Below are 16,048 nucleotides of genomic sequence, written 5' to 3'. Positions count from 1 at the left end.
AAGGGACTCGGGGCGGCGTACAATTTATTACATAACAAATAAATAACAAGGAGGAGATATAAAAAGCAATGTACAACACATAATAAATAAATAATCAATTAATTAAAAACAGCAAAATGCAGTTAAAAACAATTTAAAATACCCAGAGTCAAACTTAATTTAAAATTTTATCCAGAGGGATTAGAAGATAGCTATAATTCAGGCCAGGACGGCTAGTTGGAACAGGTGGGTCTTGAGTTTCGTGCGGAAGGAGCGGAGATCGGTTGCTGTCCTAATGTCGGGGGGGAGGTCATTCCAGAGGGCTGGGCCCATCACAGAGAAGGCCCTGCCCCTCGGCGCCGCCCTCTGGCATTACTTGGTGGACGGCACCCAGAGAAGTCCCTCCCTGTGAGAGCGAATTGGTCACAGGGATGTATGGGGCAGGATACGATCCCACAAGTAGCTAGGTCCTATGCCATGGAGCGCTTTAAAGATAGTGATCAACACCTTGAAACGCACCCAAAAGACTACAGGGAGCCAGTGCAGCTCGCGCGGGAGAGGTGTCACATGGGAGTACCTCGTACTCCCCATCACTGCCCGCGCGGCCGCGTTCTGGACCAACTGCAGTCCTCGGGTGCATCTCAAGGGAAGCCCCATGTAAAGAGCATTACAGTAATCCAGACGAGACGTCACCAGCGCATGAGTGACTGTGCGGAGGGCATCCCAGTCCAATAGGGGGCGCAATTGGCGCACCAGGCGAACCTGGTGGAATGCCCCCCTTGCCACGGCTGCCACATGGTCATCCATAGACAGCTGGGCATCTAGGAGGACGCCCAAGTTGCGCGCCCGTTCCACGGGGGCCAGTTGGTCGCCCCCAATGGCCAGCGATGGAGTCAGCTGATTGAACCGAGAGGCCGGTAGCCACAGCCACTCCGTCTTGGAGGGGTTGAGTTTAAGTCTGTTGTCTCCCATCCAGACCCGTACGGCTTCCAGACACCGGGACATCACATCAACGGCCTCGTTGGGGTGGTTCGGGGTGGAAATGTACAGCTGAGTATCGTCAGCGTACAGATGGTATCCCACCCCAAAGCCACGGATGATCTCACCCAGCGGTTTCATATATGTGTTGAACAGGAGAGGTGAGAGGACTGACCCCTGTGGCACCCCACAAGTGAGTGGCCTCAGGGTCGACCGTTGCTCCCCTGCCAACACACATTGCGTCCGGTCGGAGAGGTAGGAGCAGAACCACCGTAAAACGGTGCCCCTTACTCCCAGTCCCTCCAGCCGGCGCAATAGGATACCATGGTCGATGGTATCGAAAGCCGCTGAGAGGTCTAACAGAACCAGGATAGAGGAACAACCCCTATCCTTGGCTCTCCAGAGATCATCAACCAACGCGACCAAGGCCGTCTCCGTGCTGTGCCCGGGTCGGAAACCGGACTGGCGCGGGTCTAGATAGTCAGTTTCCTCCAGGTGGCGTGGGAACTGCGTAGCCACCACACTCTCTACAACCTTCGCTAAAAAGGGAAGGTTGGAGACCGGACGATAATTAGCTAGCTCAGTTGGGTCCAGCGAAGGCTTCTTGAGTAAGGGCCTCACAACTGCCTCTTTCAAGGCGGCTGGTAGGAACCCCTCACTCAACGAAGCGTTCACCATTCCCAGGAGCCAGCCTCGTGTAACCTCCCAGGATGCCAGTACAAGCCAGGAGGGACATGGGTCCAATAAACATGTGGTGGCTCGCAGTCGCCCACGCAACCTGTCCAAATCATCGGAGGCAATAGAGTCAAACTCCTCCCAGAATGGTCTCTCAAGACTGGCCTCGGACGTCTCCCCTGGATCACTGAGGGAGATCCATTCCCTCCGGATCTGAGCGATTTTATCCTGCGGATATTCCCCAAATTCCTCTGCCCTGCCCTGCAGAGGGGCTTCCCGCGGCCTCTGTGATAGAAGAGAGCGGGTCACCCGAAACAGCAAAGTACATTAGCCAGAAATAGACCCCCACCATATTTTTTATAAAAGAAAAAATGATACACTGCAGTTAAATAATAATATAGCATTACAGTTTTAGCATGTAGGATTTTTATTAGTCATGATATGAGAGGAGAATAAAATAGGGAATATTGAACAAATCCTGTTTCTATTGCTGTCAAACTACTGTACCCCAATTCTCTATTTCCAGTGAATAAATTCTGAGGAAAGAGGAATCTCCAAAGAGCCAGATGGCTCCCACTCTGTTCTTGTTGAGAAGTTGGGTGAAAACATGGCTCTTTATCCAGGTCTTTGGTGTGTGTGTGTGTGTGTGTGTGTGTGTGTGTGTGAGAGAGAGAGAGAGAGAGAGAGAGAGAGAGAGAGACCCTTCGGTTCATGCTATTTGGTCTGTCACACTTACCATGCTTTATTGATTTTACTGAAATTTCACTGGGAGGCATACAGTTTAGTGAATTATTCTTGTATTATATTCTAATAGAATATGATTGCCCATCCCTCTGCCAAGAATGGGACCAGTCCTTTGAAGACAACTGATCTCAATATATGTATACTCAAAGAAGGAAATGCAACATTATGATTAACAGAATTATTAACAGAAAATATTTTATGTACAAGTGATACATACAATTATAAAACCTTGAATTTATAACAATTAGAGCCTTTAAAAATAATACATACCTTCCTGTATGCTGTTCTGCAAATGGTTGACAATTGCTGCTAAGATGGTTGACAAGCTCATCACCTGTGCACACTGGGCTAGGCCTAGAGTAAAGAGCTCATTCCAACAGGCACGCACAAGGCTTGTATTACAGTCTTGCCTATGAGTTATAAAAACAACTGGTAAGGCTCGGGGTAATTTTCTTGTATATAAAGATCTCAGGGATAAGACTGCAAAAATCTAATAAATTTGGAATGTTGTGAGAATTGGGACATATGTTTTCTGATGTTTAGCACTGAAAAGATCATCGTGTGACACAGTTGCCAACAGATGTCCAAAAGTTATTTATAATGAACTTTTAATTAATCTATTTTTTAAATTATAAGCACATTACAAAAAAAGTATCAAAATGCAAAAGATAATTAAGAGATAAAGGCTATACAATATTGAAAACAATTAATAAATAACAAAAAAATAAACCAAGACCCCCAACTTTTAAAAGACTCAATACACTAGTATAGTGGAATATTTGTTAAACATATAATTGTCATTGGTTTACAAAATACACCTCCTAAAACTATATTATCAAATGAAGAAGGATATTACCTAAAATACTACTGAATTACTCTAAAACAATAGTTTGAGTATTCTAAATATTCAGGGCTTCAGCTTTAAGTGGCAGCAAAATATCCCTATAGATACAAAAAGGACGAAGAGTAAGACCCTAATTCTGCTTGCTCAATAAAGCTAACTGAGCTTAATTCTTTCTTCCTACTGTGTTTTCTAGACCTAGACTGTTTTCAGTCAAAATGCATTATAGGTCCCAAAGATTGCTAAATCATTCATGTAATTATCAGCATTAGTTGGGTTAATCCATAATATTTGCCAGGGATAGACAACATCTTTTTTTGTCTTCCTGCTAAGAGTTGCAATCCCTGAGGGCAATCCTATTGGGGGTTGCATGATGGGCAGGACTGAAACAAACAAATGAGGCTAAAGCCAAAATTGAGCAGAAATACTTAGTTTCACTATTTTATTTCTGGCCTAGTTTTGATATTTTATCAATGAATGAGATAACACAGTAGGGGAATTTTGAATTTGAATTTATTGAATTTATAGACCGTCCCCTCTCCCCGAAGCAATAGCACTTAGACTTATTTATGGCTTCACAGTGCTTTTAGAGCCCTCTCTAAGCGGTTTACAGAGTCAGCATATTGCTCCCAACAATCTGGGTCCTCATTTTACCCACCTCGGAAGGATGGAAGACTGAGTCAACCTTGAGCCTGGTGAGATTTGAACTGCCAAATTGCAGGCAGCCAATAGTCAGCAGAAGTGGCTTGCAGTACTGCACTCTAACCACTGCACCACTCTTTAAAAATAAACATAAAATAAAAAAACAAATCCACAGATATGAACCAATTTCAAGGGTTGTCTTAAATTACATCCAACACTGTGGAGTTGTTTCTGCTCTCTGACCTTGGTTGTTTGGTTGCAGATGTAACATCTTTACTGCTAGAAGGGAGTGGGGTTTGCTCTTGGCTTATATACTGTAGCTTGCCCTGTCAGTGTAGGTGGGATTTTTTTCCTTGGTAGTTTCTTGATTAGGTTGTTGTTTACTGCTTGGTTATTTGTCTGAGTTGGAAGTTCCTATAGTCTCTTTTGAATGTTGTGCAAATGTTGTTTATCTCTATGGGCCTGTTGATAGCAGACTTGTATGAATACCAAGCTTCCTAGGAAACAATAAAAAAAGCTAAAAAGGAAATAAAAACCCTAGAACACCTCTTCTCTAGCAGTCAAGATTCATATAAGGAATTAACATTACAATTAACAACAGACAAACAATCAAGCAGTAAACAATAGTCTAATCAAGGAATTTCCAAGAAGAAAACAATACCCCTACTAACATTGACAAGAAGCATATATAAACTGAGTGCAAATTCCATATCCTTTTAGCACTGAAGATATTACATAGTCAGGTGGGAAGCTCAGAGAGCACCAAGGACTCAACAGTTCATCCCTGAGCTAAATATATATTCTATTAGATCATGGACTGCCTACCTTTGAGCTATTCAAAATACAACGCATAGTACCAAAACTATTGTATATCTTTTTAATAGACAGACTTTATTACAATCATGGCCTAAACAAGAAACAAGAGGAAAAAAGGGAAAACTCTACCATGTAAGACACTGCCTAAGTCGCAATTACATGAAATTCTTAACGTAGAAACATTGATTAAATGGTGATTTGAATTTATGACGGAGCTGAAAAAAAAGTGACTTAGAACTTGTTCTCAAAAGTTACAACTGTTGCACCATCTCCAGAATCAGGTGATTGCAATTTACAACCTTCCAGATTTGGGGAGCTGGTTTCCAACAAGCAAATTCAACAGGGGAAGCTGGATTTATTTAATGATCTGTATCTTTCACTTAATGACCACAGAATTCACTTATTGCTTAACACAAGTGATCAAAAATCTGGTCATATCTGCTTAACAACCATATCAGTGACCAAAATCCCAATCCCAAATGTAGTTGCAAGTCAAAGACTACTTGTACAGTTAGCAATTTGTTATTTTGTTCTGATTAAGAAAGTTTTAAGCAAAACGCCTCCAATATAAAAATGCAAAATATGAGGTTTATCTGCTGGTATTTTGTTCTGACTAAGCAATTAGCAGCTAAACTTTATTTTTTGCATGTCAACATGGGAGTATAACTGCTATATGGACAACCATTATGCATTATCACAAAATGTTGTAATTGTATAGACCAGATCTTATAGATACATATGATATCTTCCCTTCCAGAAAGAATAGAAACATAGAAAAAACAACATATTGTCTGCATATAAAAGTGCACACTTTATCATACGTTTTCTCTGAAATAAACATACAACAATCTTTCTCGCATTCACACCTTCCTAAATGAAATGTTGAAGAGCAAATGTACTGCTCACCTAGCTGCACTTCTCAAATTTTGCTGTATGTATGTATGTATGTATAAAAATATATATCCAATAAAATGAAAAACCACCCTACAAGCAAACTGGAAGTCACTTCCGGGTTGTCCGTTGGGACGTTTTTAGTCCTCCGGAGCCTTCAGGAAAGCCTTCCTGAACTTCCGGTTTGCCCGTAGGAGTGTTTTTTTGCGCTCTGGAGGGTTCAGGGAAGCTCCTGAAGTCTCCGGAAGGCCTTCGGGGGGCGGGGGGCGGAGAGGCTGTTTTCGCCCTCCCCAGGCTCTTATAAAGCCTCTGGAGCCTGGGGAGGGCGAAAAATGGCCTAAAAATGCTAAAGTCAGCTTACAGGGCAACGCCTTGCATGCCCTGACAAATGGCTCCGTGTGCCACCTGTGGCATGCGTGCCATAGGTTCGCCATCCCGGCAATAGGTTTTTTCTCTCTTATGTGATTCTTTGCCATGGTGTCTCTTATGCTTTGAAACATCAACGCCATTTCTTTTGAAATTTCACTCACTTCCCCTGGTGGGATTGTTCAATGTTACAACGACACTGAAAAAAGTGACTTATGACTGGTTTGCATATTTATGACGCTTGTAAATCCCCAGTTATTCAGGTGCTTAGTAACCGGCATGTATTTATGATGTTTGCAGTGTTCCGGGACCTGGGATTGTCATTTGCAACCTTAATAGGGAGCTTCTGACAAACAAAGTCAATGGGAGAAGCCAGATTCACCTATTGACTATGTGATTCACTTAACAACTCTGGCAAAAAAGGTTATAAAATGGGCACAACTCACTTAACAACTGCTTTACTTAGCAGTGGAAATTTTGGGGTCAATTGTGGTTGTAAGTCGAGCTGCAAAATGCACCTGTACAGCATTTGCTTTAATACGGCAAATGAAATACTTTTATTTTTGAGAATCATTATATATTATGGATTCTTTTCAATGCATATTTATCAATGGAAAAAGAAAGCACATTCTTACCCTAGTGCTTGAAAAGCAGGAATGGACCTGGCCCAATGCATGGAAAGAAAAAGTAACCGTGATGCAGACTCACAAATGTAATGCACATTGAGATACTCTGGCATTGGGCTAGGCATGGTTAACTGTAAGAGAACAACATGAAGTTTATTACAAGTACATATATTAAAAATCACTGCTATATTAATCAATATATAGAACCCGAAAAAAACACAGCCTTTTTATACTGAATGAACATCTCTTTAAACATTCACACAGTTTCATCAATATTTTTGATAATTAAAAAAAAAGTTTTTTATTCTAATGGTAGTTGAAAAAACCCTTACCACGTATTATTGAAAAATAATTATTTGCATTTTAAATAAGAACCGCAGTGCTTCTATGTAGTTAGGGATCACAGTTTACAACGATAATGTGGAATACTGGTATCCTTCACTTACAACAGTTCATTTAGTGACCGTTTGAAATTACAAGGACACTGAAAAACATTAGTTATGACCATTTTTCACACTTACGACCATTGCAACAACCCAATGGTCCACATGATCAAAATTTAGACACTTGGCAACTGACTCATATTTATGATGGTTGCAGTGTCCTAGGTCATGTGATCACCTTTTGACAAGCAAAGTCAATGGGAAAGCCAGATTCATTTAACAACTGAGTTACTAACTTAACAACTGCAGGGATTCACTTAACATCTGCTGCAAGAAAGGTTATAAAATGGGCAAAATTCACTTCACAAATGTGTCGCTTAGCAACATAGCTTTTGGGCTCAATTGTGGCTGTAAGTCGAAGACTATAATTAAATACAATGGTTCAACATCAGAAAAGTTTTAAATGCAAGACTAGAGAGAGAACATTTTTTCAAACAAATTAGAGAATGGTCGCATTTGGTAGTTATATTTTATCCTTTTAATAAGAAAACACTGATCTGTTTCAAACAGTATGTTAAGAATGTAATGTGATTTGATTTTATACATTATGAGAACTCATTTTACAAGGAAGAAGTTAATGATAAGCTCTGCCAAAACAAATCAAGGCAAGACAGACCTTAAATGTCACATGAGTATCTGTAAGGAGAGGTCCTTCAACTTCAATTATCGGAGTGGACTGATCCCTGCTGATGACATGAATATTTCCACCACCTGCAGGATCCATTCCATCGGCTAGATTCTGTGCTGTGGCACCATCTGTAGTATTAAGTGCTTTAGCCAAAGTATCAAATGCCCTGCAAATAAGAGTAATATATCATGTATACATCATATATGTTCTTATATTACATTTATCAGTGAGAAATAAAATAAAACCACTGAAATCTTGTCCATCAATCAATAACATCATCAAACCCCAAACAGAAAGTTATTTGCAGCTCTAGGAAAATTGCCAGGGTTTCCAGGCATACTTTACTGATTATTTGATGGGTATAAATGAAATGGGAGTGTAAAAAAATGAAACTGAATGGTTCAAATGTGAACAGGATTCTTTACTATAATACTATACTATAAGTACTCTTGTATGTATCATAAATTCAGATACATTTTGCACAAGGATAATAAAATCAGCTGTCAATGATTTAAAAAGAAGTGAAATAATTCCAAATGGCAAATTATTTTTTACAAATCATACAATCAAACACTTTATTTTGTTCTTCTTAACTACTTTTCAATATTCAACTGTGTTAAGAAATATCAATTAACTTGATTCTTATGACTAATATGAGAATGAATTTTAAAAACAGGGCAATATCTATTATCAATAGAATTTTAGTTTCATCAATGAAAAAATATTTTTATAGTCAGAGAGACCAATTAGAAAAATTTCTAATGTGAATCACACACCTAGTAATCTCACTTGCAGATTGGTCTTCTTGTGGAATTTCTGAAGTATCTCCATTATTAAGAGATTCATTAAGGCTTGCAAGTGATGTTACAACATTTGCTAGTGTTCCCAAAGCACCTTGGCTTGTCTCAGCCTACAAAAATAAATAAATAAAAATAACATTCTGCATTAAATGGCTGAGTTTCTTTAAATATAATGTGCCTGTTTCCTAATACAGATACAAAAGTAATTAAAATGAAAAGATTAAAATTACAATGAAAGGTTTAGAAAATGTAAATATCAACCAAATAATATAATACACATCAGGGGGTTGATAAAGCCACACCTATCTTTCATTTTTATAATCTATTCTATAGTTCAGCAAATAGCATTCAACTTACAACCGTTTGTTCAGAGACCATTCAAATTTATGATGGTGGGGAACAAATGATGGTTATGACAAGTCCTCAGAGTTCTGACTGTCCCAGAACCCTTGTAATCAGATGATTGCAATCTTGGCAAATAGGTCATACTAATGACCAGTTGCAGCATTCCATGATAATGTGATCATTATTGGCAACTTTCCCTGTTGACATATCCAGAAAGTCAGTGGGGAAGCTGACAGGGAAGGCTGCAATTCTCTGGTGTAAATCTTCTAGTCCCTCTGCACTTATATTCTACCAGCCACTTGCATATCCATGTATACCCTCCCCAAACTTGTGTGCAATCTCAGCTTGCAGCCTCGCACACCTCTATGCACTCTTCCCAAGTCTTGCCATACCTCCCTTGCCTTCTCATAAATCTTCCAAGCCTCACTACGCCCTTACTGCCTGCTGCTGGGCTGCTAAATAGCTACCTGGGACTTGAAACTTTATGCTGGCTTCCCTACTGAGTTGGTTGTAGGGAGCCAGCAGGAAATTGCCTCTCTTAATGGCCATAAGATTTGGTTAACAACAACCAGGATAGCAGAGACTGCCATTGCTAAGCAATGTGGTCAAGCTTTATGACCATATTGCTTAGCTTTGGAAATTCTGCAATTCCCAAATGACATCAGTCAAGGATCTGAATATTAAATAGCATTTCTCAGCAGAAATTATCTATAGTGTAAATTCTTTATATACAATAAGACAGCAATTAGAAAAAGCAGGAAAATATGAGTTGTACAATTAAATCTAAGGAAGGCTACCTTGGGATCTGTAGCAAGTAGCACTGTACCATCCTCCCGTATTAAAGGCTGCTGAATATTTACAAGCATCCCTGAATCAAGAAGACTGGCTGATCTGTTCAAGAGGATAAAAATAAGGAAAACAATATTATGTTAATAAAGGCTACAATATTTCATTGTTACATCATTAACAGTAACATTGCGATCCATATTTTTGTGATTTCTGAAATTGTTGATCAAAATACTTTCTGGGTTTGATTTTTGCAGAAATTATATTGAACAATTATATATTGCTAGAAGGACTAGGAAAACAATTCTAGCAAAACAGGGACAGGTCTTTAGGATGTGAACACAGTCACACCCACCCTCCTTAGAGCCATGTCCCTCTGGGCTTGTTAAAAGCAACCCTCAGGGCATTGTGTAAGTGGGTTCTTGCAATGATTAATTCTTCTCTGACTGAGGGATTTGTTTCTTTACACTCCTTAAAGAGGTCTTGGTTTATCCCCTTCTCAAGAAGACCTCATGATTCGGGCAGTCCTTGACTTATGATCAAAATTGAGCCTGGAATTTTGGTGGTAATTGTGGTTGTTAAGAAAGGTCATATTTTACAACCAACTCAATTTTACAACCATGTTGACGATTATTAAGCAAATCATGTGGTCAATCTACCATAACCAGTGGGTAGTTCTTTTGCTGTTTTCTGCTGGAAAATGGCAAAAGTTACAAATTGTGGTCACATGACTATGAAACTGCAACCAGTGGCTAATGCAAGCCAGCTGCCAAGTGCCTAAAATGCATTCATGTGACCGGCAGGGGTTGGGTTGAAAGTAACTTCTTTTTACTCCATTGCAACTCCAAACAGTTCTTAAGTGACCAGTTGTTAAACAAAACTACCTGTACTGGGCAATTTTCATCCATTACCTAACTTCCTCTATTTGGGGAAGATTATTGAAAAAGTGTTTCGCCAGCAGCTTCAGAGGACCTCGGATGAAGCGGATCATCTGAATGCCTTTCAGTAGGGATTCAGACACAGGTAAGGGATGAAAAAAGCACTGGTCACACTTTTGGATGATCTCTGGCAATAGCAGGAAGAATGCTATGCATCCATGCTTGCCCTTTTTGATTGTTCTGCTGCCTTCAGTACAGTGTTGTGCTGGACCACCTCCTTTTTGCAGCTCAATTCCAGTTGGTGGTGATTGGATAGGAAAGATTCCGCCCTTGGCCCCTACTGTGTGGGGTGCTGCAGGCTTCAATGCTCTCTCTGTTCCCATTCAGCTCTACTTGAGGATACTGGGTAATCACTTCTGTCACTATGGGGTGAAGTATCATCAGCACACTGATGATATCCAATTATATCTATCTCCCTGGTGAATTAAATTATGCCATGAACATCTTATCCCAGTGCCCAAGACTGTCAAGAGTCTGGATGGGGAACAACAGGCTTCAGTTCAACCCTGGCAAGACTTGAGTGGCGTTGAGTTTTGGGTCCTGACAGTTGTAGGAATATACCATCTTTGGTGGTGGATGGGGTTGCATTGCTCCAGATATATCTGATACATGATGTGGGGATCCTCCTGGACTCATGATGCCTACGTAAAGCACATATATTTGTGGCTAGGAGGACCTTTTCACAGTTTTGTCCTGTGTATTAGTTGCACTTGATCCCTAGATCAAGGGCCTCTGCTCATCATCACTCATGCCCTAGTAATCTGCACTGGACTAGTACTGTACACTCTACAGAGGGCTGCCCTTGAAGAGTATTTGAAAACTTCAGCTGGTACAGAATTTAAATGGTCCCAATTTTCTTGGCCTCCTAAAGACCTAGTTGTTTTCTCATGAATTTGAATTGGAATGTTAGATGAGCCCAGCTGATTGGTCTATATGTTGCTTATTTGTTCACTATCAAATGCAAGATTAAATCATTTATTTGAATCTCTGGCACATGGTATACAATTGTTGCTGTATTTCCCCCCATTAGTTTGGATTGTTCTCCTGGTTTTGATTTTAATTTATTGTCAGCTACCCAAAGTTGTAGCAATGAAATGTGCAGATATATAAATTGTTTAAATACATAAATGTATTTTATAAATACTAAATAACTTTTGTCTTCATCTCTGACTCAAAATGTGAACGGTATAATGATTTTTTTTAATGAGAGGAAATTTTTTATATTACTACTCTTTAAACACATACAAATCCTCAATGGAAAGATTCATACAATCCCATTTCATTATTAATTGTTTATTTAAACACTTCGGATCAGTTTTGGCTATGTGTGTAAATCACAGGTTAACTGCCTTTATACAAGGTAGATATATTCCAGATTCAATTCATTAAATGGTTCTCACTGTAAAAAAAAACACCCCCCCCCAAACCCCCACACTGGTTTCTCTTTCTCTAATGATTTATACTTTAGATATTTCATTGTATATACTTACATATAAGTCCAGAATGTTAGGTGCCAAAATACATCCAAAATAATGAGTTTGGATGGGCTTATCTATGAGTATATACAGTAGAGTTTTTTTCTTGAAGCATATAGCTTGTATACCATCATGGAGAATTCCATTTAAGAATAAGATACGAAAATTTTCAGTCTACATATCTGTGGATGGTCTTATCCTCAAAGATATAACATACCTATACACACAAGAAAGTAGTTCTAAAATCAATGAAAAGAATGTATGAAAATAAAATCTTTCTCATACTGTTTTGTTTTTTGTTCCTTTCACTTATTATTTGTTATTCTATGTTTTAATGTTGGGCAAAATTAATAATTAAAATAAAAATAGTGTTTCAAATCATAAGGAAATAAAACTAGTTTTTGTTTAATTTAATAGCTTTCTGAATAATATTGAAATGTTTTCACAACTTAAATATTTAACTCTAAAAGGGCTTTAAAGACATTTGTTACTTACCTCGCCCCATCTTTATCAGCAACAAATGTTGGGGTTGCTATCAGAGGACTTCTTAAGTCCTTTCTAATATATATTTTTTCTGTTGAAGCAGCACAGTTGGTTGGTTTCTCACGCTGTACATCAAAAGGCTTTCTTTCACTCTGTACAGCTACATCACAACACAACAAATACACAGGTTTACAACTCTACGCAACACATAGATTCTTAAAAGCATTAACTCACATTTAAGCTTCATTTTAACCAAAGATATGGTCTATATACTGACTCTATTTCTTCCTGTATCCATGTATCCTGTTCTGATACATAGGATAAAGTTGTCTTGTTTTCTATAATATACTAATGACACTTAAACTATTGAGAACTTTTTAATTTTATTTTAACAGATATTAAAAAACACAACCAAATAAAAAAGGAACAAAGAAATAAACAATAACAACAAAAAAGTAGAAATTTATAGATTGTGTCAAGCAACAATTTTCAAATATACAACACTACATACAAAAATAATTGTAAATCTTTTTCAATGTTATTTGTGGTGTCAGAAAAATAAAGCACAAATACAATGTTTTAAATAAAGGGGAAAAGCTCTGAAACAATTAGTAATGATATTAATTGTAATCTTGTATCAATTTTAATACTAATATCAATTAACTAGTGAACCATTGTGAACCAACTTGAACAGTTTATCACACTAGATAGACATTTATAAAAATATAGTTAAATTCAAAGGACATACAAAAACAGCCAAAGTATTGGTGATTCTTAGCATTTTTCCAAAGAATCCCAATTTGTAGAAAATTAAGCTGAAACGGACACAAGTACAAGTAGTCCCAGTTATAATTTGTGATGGTCAGAAAATGGTCAGTTACATTATCAGCCCAATTTTATCATGTTTTTTTTACGGCAGTTGAAAAGTGAATCACTGTGGTTATGAAATGAATGTGCTGTTGTTAAACAAACCAATGGTTTGCTATGGACATGGTTTTGCCAAAAAAACAGAAGTAAATGGTTTTCAGTAAAACTGTTGTAAAGCATATTCACATGACCATGTGACACTGTAGACAACAGTAAATGTGGCCTAGTTACTGAGTGCCTGAAGTGTAGTTACATCACTGCATGGTGGAGGGAACTCCTAAAACTTCAAATGTGGGTTTATCTATGGAGATTCTGAATCATCCAGATCATGATTGTCTCAGAGATGCTTTTCCAAAAGCAAATGGACTTTCTTAGTACCAGTCAGATATTGTACATCCTGTCTTTGTTCTGAATAACCAAGATGTTAGTGATTTATTTAACACTAGATACTTTCTATTTTACCCTGTACTGCAGATACATTCCTAAGTTCTGCTGTCAGAATTGATCCCTTCAGTTTGTCTGTTAGTTTTTTTAATACACTACCTTATTTAAGATATAAACTCTCCCAAAATTAGAATAATCATTTTGGTTTTGAATATCATCACATTTCCATCAATCAACATTTTACTTTTTCATTTACAGCATAAACCTCTGAATGTTTGAAGATTTAAATGTAAAGCTCAGCCAAAGATTAGTGTCAAAACAGTTTGACTGGGACTATGCAAACAGTGTAATAAAAGAAACAATAATAGAATGACCATTGGCTTACCTGAAGGGTCATTCTCGGTGCACTGCGGGAGTGTCCAAGCAAGGGTTAAACTCTGTCCCACTGCCCAAAGACTGGATTGAAAATTTTTGGCCACGCCCTCTGGCTTCTTCCATCCTCAGTTTTTCAATGAAGGCATGATCCATCTGAGATGGATGTCCCCCTGGCAATAATACAATAATACAATACAATACAATAGTAGAGTTGGAAGGGACCTTGGAGGTCTTCTAGTCCAACCCCCTGCCTAGGCAGGAAACCCTATACCGTTCCAGACAAATGGCTATCCAACATCTTCTTAAACACTTCCAGTGTTGGGGCATTCACAACTTCTGGAGGCAAGCTGTTCCACTGATTAATTGTTCTAACTGTCAGGAAGTTTCTCCTCAGTTCTAAGTTGCTTCTCTCCTTGATTAGTTTCCACCCATTGCTTCTTGTTCTGTCCACAGGTGCCTTGGAGAATAGCTTGACTCCCTCTTCTTTGTGGCAAATATAGATCATCACATGGAAAAAACAGGACTTCCAGGAAATAATAACCCTGGGTGGGGTTGGACACTCCCGCAGTGCACCGAGAACAACCCTTCAGGTAAGCCAATGGTCATTCTCCGGTGCACTGCTTGGAGTGCCCAAGCAAGGGACATGCCCAAGCAATATGTCACTAGGGAGAATGTCTCCAATGAGGTCCACAATCCATGTTAAGATTCGGCAGAAATCACGCTCTGCAAAACATGTCTTCCGAAGGTAGCATCCGCAGAGGCATATTTGTCCAGTTTGTAGTGCCTGACAAACAAGGAAAGGATCGCCCAGGTCGCAGCTTTGCAGATCTCCTCAATTGAGGCCTGGGTAGCCCAGGCCGCGGTAGTTGCTGTGCTTCAGGTTGAGTGCGCTGTCAGTCTGGGAGTTCCTGACCTACCCTGGTGCTCGTAGGCCAGGGAAATGCAAGCCTTGAGCCAACAGCCAATGGTGGAAGATGATACCATTCAGCCCATGGCCACCGGTTGAAACAATACAAACAAGGCCTCTGAGTGTCGGAAAGAGGATGTACGCTTGATATACCTCTTCAATGCTTTATGCAGGTTGAGGGCGTTCTCTAGGGTGCGTAGGTCTCAGGCAAAGGTTTGGGAGAACGAGCTCTTGGGCCCTATGAAAATAGGAATTGATCTTTGGGATAAACGATGGGTCCAGTCGGAGAATGACCCTGTCACTATGGATGAGGTACAAATCCTCCCTGACTGCCAGCTGCCAGCTCTGACACCCTCCTCGCCGAAGTAATGGCGACGAGGAAGTCTTGAAGGAAAGGTGCTTGATGGAAGGAGAGGCTCAAATGGTGGTTCTGAGAGGGCCCTGAGCACAACAGCGAGGTCCTAGGACGGATAGCGATAGATCACCTGCGGTCGCAGGTTAGATGCCCCTTTAAGGAAGGCCCATACGCTAGGGTGACAGCTGAGTGATTGAGAAGAGTCTACAGATAGAAGTGTTGAAAGCTCAGCGACCTGGCATCGCAAGGTGTTTGGAGCTAGGCCTTTATTGAATCCTTCCTGGAGGAAGTCCAGGATGTGAAATAGGGACAGATAGCGCAGACGCAGACAGCGGTTTGCCTGGCCGCCTGGATCGTATGAATGATCTGTCTTGAGAATTTGGCTTGAGCTAGGAGGTTCCCCTCAAGTGCCAGGTGGTCAGATTGAGCCACTGGGGCTCTGGATGTTGTATGACCCCCTTGCTGAGGGAGACCAAGTCCTGCAGAATCCTCCAAGGTTGGCTGACAGACAGGTTGGCGAGGTCGGTGAACCAAGTACCGGCATGGCCAGTAAGGGGCCACCAGAAGCACCTCCGCTTGTTCCATCAGAATCTTCCTGATGACTCAAGGAAGAAACGGCAATGGCGGAAAAGTGTAGAGCAGGCCTGTGGGCCAAGGGCAGTTGAGTGCATCCACTCCTTCCGCCTGGGACGAACTGTACCTGG

The 16,048-nt window shown here is 39.9% G+C and overlaps 1 protein-coding gene across 3 annotated transcripts in view; it reads right to left on the bottom strand.

Annotated features, from left to right (window-relative positions):
• Window positions 1-16,048, bottom strand: part of NR2C2 (nuclear receptor subfamily 2 group C member 2) — a 72,580-nt gene that overhangs the window by 12,928 nt on the left and 43,604 nt on the right. For all 3 annotated transcript variants that reach the window (XM_081934707.1, XM_081934708.1, XM_081934709.1), the window contains 6 exons: window positions 12,469-12,616; window positions 9,572-9,665; window positions 8,406-8,539; window positions 7,618-7,795; window positions 6,568-6,689; window positions 2,647-2,786 (listed from right to left, as the gene is read on the bottom strand). In XM_081934707.1, the coding sequence (XP_081790833.1) occupies window positions 2,647-2,786; window positions 6,568-6,689; window positions 7,618-7,795; window positions 8,406-8,539; window positions 9,572-9,665; window positions 12,469-12,616 (816 nt within the window). The remainder of the gene's footprint in view (window positions 1-2,646; window positions 2,787-6,567; window positions 6,690-7,617; window positions 7,796-8,405; window positions 8,540-9,571; window positions 9,666-12,468; window positions 12,617-16,048) is intronic.

Source organism: Natrix helvetica, assembly GCF_964273705.1.
Source record: "Natrix helvetica genome assembly, chromosome: 1".
NCBI lineage: Eukaryota > Metazoa > Chordata > Lepidosauria > Squamata > Natricidae > Natrix > Natrix helvetica.
This window is presented reverse-complemented; position numbering and strand designations above follow the sequence as displayed.